Here is a 10,427-nt window from a genome sequence, read left to right as displayed (position 1 = left end):
GAAAAGATGTGAGCATAGAAGAATAAACTAGGCCATAATTTCCATAAGATCTATCCCTCTAGTCATGGAACATGTGATTCATCATCCTGCAACATGCCAACAAGAGATCAAAGTTACAAAGTATCAAGCCAACCAACTATTAAAATATAAAAATTATCAAAAATATTATCAAATTTTACAAGTATGTCATATACTTTGGTTCAAAAAAAAGTATGTCATATACCTCTAAAAAAGGTGTCGGTCTTCTTGATCATTATATATTTGTGGGGCTCCAATTGTTGACATTTGTCCCTATTAAGAAATGCTTGTATGAGTTCTTCTATTAAGTCCACAACAGATATAGTACTACAAGGATATGTAAACTTACATTTAGGTGTTGAGTTAAACTTCCTGAGCCTAGGTCAACACTATCAACATCTTCGTAGAAAAAAGGAGTAGCATAACTGAAATGTGTTATAGGGTAATTATTTGACAATGGGATGGTATAATCCATTTGCCTCTCACAAGTAGGAGTATAATTCATTTCTGAAAAAGTTGTTTTGCTGACCTGTTATACATTAGTTTGAATATTAGTAATTATCAATAAGAAAAAATATTGCAGGGTAATACGTAGTAATTGTAAGACTATATGTATAATCCAAATTCCTGATCGTTTGTGCAATGTTTTTTGCTAGTACGACCTTTTTCTAAGGAACTCTTGCAACGAGTAGAACCATTATTGGAGCCATTACCTCTTCCACGCCCCCTACTCCCATGACTACTACCTCTCATTTTTATTCCTTTCACTGTTGAGGTATCACATTGCAGCTCTACATTAACATTTTCTTCACAATCTAAACTTTCTTCCTCATTATCATCCTCTTCTCCACATATCAATTTCTTTAGACGTGCTTCTACTTCCGCTAATGACTTTTGGTGTACATATAAAGCCCATTTGTAAGTATCTTCACTTTAAGCTGCAACTCCTGCAAAGTGGGTAAATAATTTACCCAATTCTTGAAATCGTATCCTCGAACATATTTTTTCATCTACTTGTCGAGTAGACAGCTTATGTTGCTGACAAATTTCAACTTTCGCATCCTTTTTCCATCTTTGTAGAATATATTGGTTTGGAATCTTGTGAATATTTTTTGAACAAAGAACCTTCAATGCATGTGAACAAAGTATCCTTACAAACTCAAATTTTCTACAGCTACATGAAATAGTATCATTTTCTGGGTTATATGTAACAAAATGATCAATCTTTTTCCTTGGAGGATAAACTTTATACCTATAAGTTGTGCCAACAACCTCCTCTTCTTTTATTATACAATCCCATGCTTTCCAAATTTGACATTGGAATAACTCAAACACTTCGGCAGTGTAGGTAGTTGATGCATGTTTTAAAATTCGAACTGGATATGGTAAAGCTGGAGAACTATGTTTAGTCTTGAAATCTGCCACACTTTCTTCATAACGCCTATCATTGAGAAGACGCTCAAAATGCTCAAAAAAACTGACATAAGTGATTTTTATTGCTACTATACCTCCGTAATTGAGCATTCATACTTTCTCTACGTTGTGTTGTACTCATATCAGCACAGAATGTCTATCTCCCATAAACTAGTGCCCACTTCTCTCTCAAATTATACACCGTTCCAACCAACTATTTCCAACCAGATCGTATTTAACTAACATATTGTCCCAAGCATCTATAAAATCTGCTTCATCATCATAATCATAAACACAACTACTAAAATCTTTAGCAAAATCCTTAAATTTCTCAAATACATGGTGAAGATGTTTTGCAGCATTCTGGTACATGTGCCAGACACATAGTCGATGATAAGTTTCCGGCCATTTTGTAGATAATGCATTTGCCATTGCTTGATCTTGATCGGTCTGAATAGTTTTAGGCTTCTTTCCATGCATTGCCTTCACAAATGTGTCAAATAGCCAATTGAAAGTTTCTGTTGTCTCATCATACAATAAAGCTGCCCAAAAAATAATGGTTTGTTTATGACGATTAACTCCAACAAACATAGCAAATGGACGACCATCTTTATGTTTTTTGTAAGTAGTATCAAAACATACTACATCACCAAAATAGTCATAGTCAGACATCATTCTTGCATCAGCCCAAAAAATATTTGTGATGAGATCATCCACATCAAACTTTGGATCATCAATTTGCTTGCGTTGCAAGTACTCTAAAACCCCGTCGGTATCTCCAACTTTCATTTCTTTCTCTCTTTTCTTTTTCAAATAATTATTACAATCTACACGCAGAAAACCAAGATTATCTCTCCCACCAGCCCTTCTACTCATCAACTCCATACTTGCTTTTGGTGCAATGCCAGAAGAGCATGCCATATCAAGTTCACTAGCTTGAGATGAGTTGATACTTCTATGTGAACGAAATAGATGAGTCTTTGATGGTGTTGACTGAACATGATTGTGTTGTGGTTCGATTTTAATGATACGAAATCGTCCATTAATTCGGGAGCTTACTTTTATCATTGCAGAGCATCCAACTCGTGTCAAAGCTCGATGTTTCTTCACATAAGGGGCCCTTTTATCTTTTCCCCTTGAACCTTCAAAAGAACAACAAATGATCCTATCTAGAATAGTACCAGTGTTGTCATCTCTATGAAATTTACTTAACCGAATTCCGAATCCAATAGCTCTAGAATATCTGTTGTAGAAATCATAAGCTATATTCTCTGATGCAAACTCCATCCCTATCATTGGAATGGCTTCATTGGGCAGCTTTGAGTGAATTTCATTCATATTTGGCAGAAAATTATCTTCTTCAACTTTATTATCTTCAAAGTTATTTTTAGAGTTATTGACCACATCATCGTTATCATTCAATTGCTCATGCTCCTAAAAAGATAATCTACGACTAGTTTGTAATGACCCAATTTCTTTATCAAAATGACAATTCTGTACCACCAAAAATTGCATATAAAAATCAATAAAAATACAATCATCCAAAACCTAAACAACTATATACGCAGTATAATTTTGACAATGCTATGGCTTATACTAATAGTAATTATCAATATGCGCTATAATAGCTACCCTATTGACCATAAACAAACAAAACATATGCATATAGTTTTTCATAGATACGTAATTCAAAAGGAATCATACCTCGTATGGTAAATTGTCGAAATCGCTTGTCAATACTTCTCGTGGAGTATCCATTAAAGTGAATTGTAGTGCTTTAGTATTTATGGAAGCAATTAGAGAAAGAATAAATTGAGGTAACTTTAAAAAAAAATAATTAGGGTTCTTCTAGAGTTATAGAGGTAGTATACAGGAAAAAAATGATACAATTGAATTAAACGTAATTGTGTAAAGGAAAAACAAAAAAAAAAAAGATAAGGACTAAAATATAAATTATGTAAAATTTATTTAATTTAATTTGCTATTCAATTTTTTTAATATTAATATTGATATTTAAGGTGACGTGGACCAATCAAAACGAATGGGACATGGAATGAGACAAATAAGTGGGATAAAGGATTCGGACCCTATTTTCACATCATGCAAGCAATTAAACTTAAACATACAAATAGTTTCGAAAAATAATAATAAACTCTTAATAAGAGAGAGAGAGAGAGAGAGAGAGAGAGAGAGAGAGAGAGAGTGTTGTGAAAAATAATAATAAACCCTTAACTCAGAGAGAGAGTTGTGAAAAATAATAATAAACCCTTTAATTATAATAGAAATCGTATTTCAACTTAGGCCCTGTTCTTTTGAGCTTCTGGGCAGAGCATAGCAGAGCAGAGCAGATTTCAGCATAACAGAGCAAAGCAGAGCAGAGCAGAGAAAATTTCAGCAAAGCAGAGCCGAGCAGAGCAGAGCAGAGCACAGCAGATTTCATTATTATTATTATTATTATTATTATAATTATTATTATAATTATTATTATTATTATTATTATTATTATTATTATTATTATTATTATTACTATTACTATTATTATTATTATTATTATTATTATTATTATTATTAATATTATTAGTACTATTATTAGTACTATTATTAGTACTATTATTATTAGTACTATTATTATTAGTACTATTATTCATTTTACTCAATTGTATTCATTTGATTCAAAAAGCTTTGTTTGAATGTATTTGACATTTATTTGATTCTAAAAGCTTTGTTGAAAGTGTTTGACTTTCATTTGATTCAAAAAGCTTTATTTGAATGTGTTTAACTTTCATTTGACTCAATTAGCTTTTTTGAATGTCTTTGACTTTCATTTGACTCAATTAGCATTGTGGAATGCAATTGACTTTCATTTGATTAAAAAAGCTTTGTTTGAATGTATTTGACTTTCATTTTACTCAATTAGCTTTGGTGAATGTGTTTGACTTTCATTTGACTCAATTAGCATTGTGGAATGCAATTGACTTTCATTTAATTAATAAAGCTTTGTTTGATTGTATTTGACCTTCATTTGATCTTAAAAGCTTTGTTGAAAGTGTTTGACTTTCATTTGACTCAATTAGCTTTGTTGAATGCATTTGACTTTCATTTGATTCAAAAAGCTTTGTTTGAATGTGTTTGACTTTCATTTGACTCAATTAGCTTTGTTGAATGTGTTTGTCTTTCATTTTACTCAATTAGCATTGTGGAATGCAATTAACTTTCATTTAATTAAAAAAGCTTTGTTTGATTGTATTTGACCTTCATTTGATCTTAAAAGCTTTGTTGAAATTGTTTGACTTTCATTTGACTCAATTAGCTTTGTTGAATGCATTTGACTTTCATTTGATTCAAAAAGCATTATTTGAATGTGTTTGACTTTCATTTGACTCAATTAGCTTGGTTGAATGTGTTTTACTTTCATTTGACTCAATTAGCATTGTGGAATGCAATTAACTTTCATTTAATTAAAAAAGCTTTGTTTGATTGTATTTGACCTTCATTTGATCTTAAAAGCTTTGTTGAAAGTGTTTGACTTTCATTTGACTCAATTAGCTTTGTTGAATTCATTTGACTTTCATTTGATTCAAAAAGCTTTGTTTGAATGTGTTTGACTTTCATTTGACTCAATTAGCTTTGTTGAATGTGTTTGACTTTCATTTGACTGAATTAGCATTGTGGAATGCAATTTACTTTCATTTAATTAATAAAGCTTTGTTTGATTGTATTTGACTTTCATTTGATCTTTAAAGCTTTGTTGAAAGTGTTTGACTTTCATTTGACTCAATTAGCATTGTGGAATGCAATTGACTTTCATTTAATTTAAAAAGCTTTGGTTGAATGTATTTGACTTTCATTTGACTTAATTAGCTTTGGTGATTGTGTTTGACTTTTATTTGACTCAATTAGCATTGTGGAATGCAATTGACTTTTATTTAATTAATAAAGCTTTGTTTGATTGTATTTGACTTTCATTTGATCTTAAAAGCTTTGTTGAAAGTGTTTGACTTTCATTTGAGTCAATTAGCTTTGTTGAATGCATTTGACTTTCATTTGATTCAAAAAGCTTTGTTTGAATGTGTTTGACATTCATTTGACTCAATTAGATTTGTTGAATGTGTTTGACTTTCATTTTACTCAATTAGCATTGTGGAATGCAATTGACTTTCATTTGATTCAAATAGCTTTATTTGAATGTATTTGACTTGCATTTGATTCTAAAAGCTTTGTTGAAAGTGTTTGACTTTCATTTGACTCAATTAGTTTTGTTGAATGCATTTCACTTTCGTTTGATTCAAAAAGATTTGTTTGAATGTGTTTGACTTTCATTTGACTCAATTAGCTTTGGTGAATGTGTTTGACTTTTATTTGACTCAATTAGCATTGTGGAATGCAATTGAATTTCATTTGATTCAAAAAGCTTTGTTTGAATGTATTTGCCTTTCATTTGATTCTAAAAGCTTTGTTGAAAGTGTTTGACTTTCATTTGACTTAATTAGCTTTGTTGAATGCATTTGACTTTTATTTGATTCAAAAAGCTTTGTTTGAATGTATTTGACTTTCATTTGACTCAATTAGCTTTGGTGAATGTGTTTGACTTTCATTTGACTCAATTAGCATTGTGGAATGCAATTGACTTTCATTTAATTAATAAAGCTTTGTTTGATTGTATTTGATTTTCATTTGATCTTAAAAGCTTTGTTGAAAGTGTTTGACTTTCATTTGACTCAATTAGCTTTGTTGAATGCATTTGACTTTCATTTGATTCAAAAAGCTTTGTTTGAATGTGTTTGACTTTCATTTGACTTAATTAGCTTTGTTGAATGTGTTTGACTTTCATTTGACTCAATTAGCATTGTGGAATGCAATTGACTTTCATTTGATTCAAAAAGCTTTGTTTGATTGTATTTAACCTTCACTTGATCTTAAAAGCTTTGTTGAAAGTGTTTGACTTTCATTTGACTCAATTAGCTTTGTTGAATGCATTTGACTTTCATTTGATTCAAAAAGCTTTGTTTCAATGTATTTGACTTTCATTTGGTTTTAAAAGCTTTGTTCAAAGTGTTTGACTTTCATTTGACTCAATTAGCTTTGTTGAATGCATTTGACTTTCATTTGATTCAAAAAGAGTTGTTTGAATGTGTTTGACTTTCATTTGACTCAATTAGCTTTGTTGAATGTGTTTGAGTTTCATATGACTCAATTAGCATTGTGGAATGCAATTGGCTTTCATTTGATTCCGAATGCTTTGTGTGAATGTATTTGACTTTCATTTGATTATAAAAGCTTTGTTGAATGCATTTTACTTTAATTTGACTCAATTAGCTTTGTGGAATGCAATTGACTTTCATTTGATTCAAAAAGCTTTGTATGAAAGTATTTGACTTTCATTTAATTCTAAAAGCTTTGTTGAAAGTGTTTGACTTTCATTTGACTTAATTAGCTTTGTTGAATGCATTTGACTTTTATTTTATTCAAAAAGCTTTGTTTGAATGTATTTGACTTTCATTTGACTCAATTAGCTTAGGTGAATGTGTTTGACTTTCATTTGACTCAATTACCATTGTGGAATGCAATTGACATTCATTTGATTCAATTAGCTTTGGTTCATTGTATTTGACTTTCATTTGATCTTAAAAGCTTTGTTGAAAGTGTTTGACTTTCATTTGACCCAATTAGCTTTGTGGAATGCATTTGACTTTCATTTGATTCAAAAAGCTTTGTTTGAATGTGTTTGACTTTGATTTGACTCAATTAGCTTTGTTGAATGTGTTTGACTTTCAATTGACTCAATTAGCATTGTGGAATGCAATTGACTTTCATTTGATTCAAAAAGCTTTGTTTGAATGTATTTGACTTTCATTTTATTCTAAAAGCTTTGTTGAAAGTGTTTGACTTTCATTTGACTCCATTAGCTTTGTTGAATGCATTTGACTTTCATTTGATTCAAAAAGATTTGTTTGAATGTGTTTGACTTTCATTTGACTCAATTAGCTTTGTTGAATGTGTTTGAGTTTCATTTGACTCAATTAGCTTTGTTGAATGTGTTTGACTTTCATTTGACTCAATTAGCATTGTGGAATGCAATTAACTTTCATTTAATTAAAAAAGCTTTGTTTGATTGTATTTGACCTTCATTTGATCTTAAAAGCTTTGTTGAAAGTGTTTAACTTTCATTTGACTCAATTAGATTTGTTGAATGCATTTGACTTTCATTTGATTCAAAAAGCTTTGGTGAATGTGTTTGACTTTCATTTAACTCAATTAGCATTGTGGAATGCAATTGACTTTCATTTGATTCAAAAAGCTTTGTTTGAATGTATTTGACTTTCATTTGATTCTAAAAGCTTTGTTCAAAGTGTTTGACTTTCATTTGACTCAATTAGCTTTGTTGAATGTATTTGACTTTCATTTGTTTCAAAAAGAGTTGTTTTAATGTGTTTGACTTTCATTTGACTCAATTAGCTTTGTTGAATGTGTTTGAGTTTCATATGACTCAACTAGCATTGTGGAATGCAATTAACTTTCATTTGATTCCGAAAGCTTTGTGTGAATGTATTTGACTTTCATTTGATTCTAAAAGCTTTGTTGAATGCATTTGACTTTCATTTGACTCAATTAGCTTTGTGGAATGCAATTGACTTTCATTTGATTCAAAAAGCTTTGTATGAAAGTATTTGACTTTCATTTAATTCTAAAAGCTTTGTTGAAAGTGTTTGACTTTCATTTGATTCAAAAATCTTCGTTGAAAGTGTTTGACTTTCATTTGACTCAATTAGCTTTGTTGAATGCATTTGACTTTCATTTGATTCAAAAAGCTTTGTTTGAATGTGTTTGACTTTCATTTGACTCAATTAGCTTTGGTGAATGTGTTTGACTTTCATTTGACTCAATTACCATTCTGGAATGCAATTGACATTCATTTGATTCGAAAAGCTTTGTTTGAATGTATTTGACATTTATTTGATTCTAAAAGCTTTGTTGAAAGTGTTTGACTTTCATTCGATTCAAAAAGCTTTATTTGAATGTGTTCAACTTTCATTTGACTCAATTAGCTTTGTTGAATGTGTTTGACTTTCATTTGACTCAATTAGCATTGTGGAATGCAATTAACTTTCATTTGATTCAAAAAGCATTGTTTGAATGTATTTGACTTTCAATTTACTCAATTAGCTTTGGTGAATGTGTTTGACTTTCATTAGACTCAATTAGCATTGTGGAATGCAATTGACTTTCATTTAATTAATAAAGCTTTGTTTGATTGTATTTGACTTTCATTTGATCTTAAAAGCTTTGTTGAAAGTGTTTGACTTTCATTTGACTCAATTAGCTTTGTTGAATGCATTTGACTTTCTTTTGATTCAAAAAGCTTTGTTTGAATGTGTTCGACTTTCATTTGACTCAATTAGCTTTGTTGAATGTGTTTGACTTTCATTTTACTCAATTAGCATTGTGGAATGCAATTGACTTTCATTTGATTCAAATAGCTTTATTTGAATGTATTTGACTTGCATTTGATTCTAAAAGCTTTGTTGAAAGTGTTTGACTTTCATTTGACTCAATTAGCTTTGTTGAATGCATTTCACTTTCGTTTGATTCAAAAAGATTTGTTTGAATGTGTTTGACTTTCATTTGACTCAATTAGCTTTGGTGAATGTGTTTGACTTTTATTTGACTCAATTAGCATTGTGGAATGCAATTGAAGTTCATTTGATTCAAAAAGCTTTGTTTGGATGTATTTGAGTTTCATTTGATTCTAAAAGCTTTGTTGAAAGTGTTTGACTTTCATTTGACTTAATTAGCTTTGTTGAATGCATTTGACTTCTATTTGATTCAAAAAGCTTTGTTTGAATGTATTTGACTTTCATTTGACTCAATTAGCTTTGGTGAATGTGTTTGACTTTCATTTGACTCAGTTAGCATTGTGGAATGCAATTGACTTTCATTTAATTAATAAAGCTTTGTTTGATTGTATTTGACTTTCATTTGATCTTAAAAGCTTTGTTGAAAGTGTTTGACTTTCATTTGACTCAATTAGCTTTGTTGAATGCATTTGACTTTCATTTGATTCAAAAAGCTTTGTTTGAATGTGTTTGACTTTCATTTGACTTAATTAGCTTTGTTGAATGTGTTTGACTTTCATTTGACTCAATTAGCATTGTGGAATGGAATTGACTTTCATTTGATTCAAAAAGCTTTGTTTGATTGTATTTGACCTTCACTTGATCTTAAAAGCTTTGTTGAAAGTGTTTGACTTTCATTTGACTCAATTAGCTTTGTTGAATGCATTTGACTTTCATTTGATTCAAAAAGCTTTGTTTCAATGTATTTGACTTTCATTTGGTTTTAAAAGCTTTGTTCAAAGTGTTTGACTTTCATTTGACTCAATTAGCTTTGTTGAATGCATTTGACTTTCATTTGATTCAAAAAGATTTGTTTGAATGTGTTTGACTTTCATTTGACTCAATTAGCTTTGTTGAATGTGTTTGAGTTTCATATGACTCAATTAGCATTGTGGAATGCAATTGGCTTTCATTTGATTCCGAATGCTTTGTGTGAATGTATTTGACTTTCATTTGGTTATAAAAGCTTTGTTGAATGCATTTTACTTTAATTTGACTCAATTAGCTTTGTGGAATGCAATTGACTTTCATTTGATTCAAAAAGCTTTGTATGAAAGTATTTGACTTTCATTTAATTCTAAAAGCTTTGTTGAAAGTGTTTGACTTTCATTTGACTCAATTAGCTTTGTTGAATGCATTTGACTTTCATTTGATTCAAAAATCTTTGTTTGAATGTGTTTGACTTTCATTTGACTCAATTCACTTTGGTGAATGTGTTTGACTTTCATTTGACTCAATTACCATTGTGGAATGCAATTGACATTCATTTGATTCAAAAAGCTTTGTTTGAATGTATTTGACATTTATTTGATTCTAAAAGCTTTGTTGAAAGTGTTTGACTTTCATTCGATTCAAAAAGCTTTATTTGAATGTGTTTAACTT

At 30.0% G+C, this 10,427-nt stretch overlaps 1 protein-coding gene across 1 annotated transcript; it reads right to left on the bottom strand.

Moving 5' to 3' along the window:
• Window positions 1-624: 624 nt before the first annotated feature.
• On the bottom strand, window positions 625-3,189 carry LOC145616940 (protein FAR1-RELATED SEQUENCE 5-like). Its single transcript, XM_081671653.1, has 4 exons — window positions 3,136-3,189; window positions 1,676-2,865; window positions 990-1,459; window positions 625-902 (listed from the first exon to the last, which is right to left on the bottom strand). Exons 1-4 carry the CDS (start codon window positions 3,187-3,189, stop codon window positions 625-627), a joined length of 1,992 nt encoding a protein of 663 aa, XP_081527779.1.
• Window positions 3,190-10,427: the final 7,238 nt, after the last annotated feature.

The sequence above is a fragment of the Chenopodium album genome, chromosome 26 (assembly GCF_948465745.1).
Source record: "Chenopodium album chromosome 26, dcCheAlbu1.1, whole genome shotgun sequence".
NCBI lineage: Eukaryota > Viridiplantae > Streptophyta > Magnoliopsida > Caryophyllales > Amaranthaceae > Chenopodium > Chenopodium album.
Note: the sequence above shows the minus strand (reverse complement) of the source record. Positions and strands in the feature narration are given on the sequence as shown.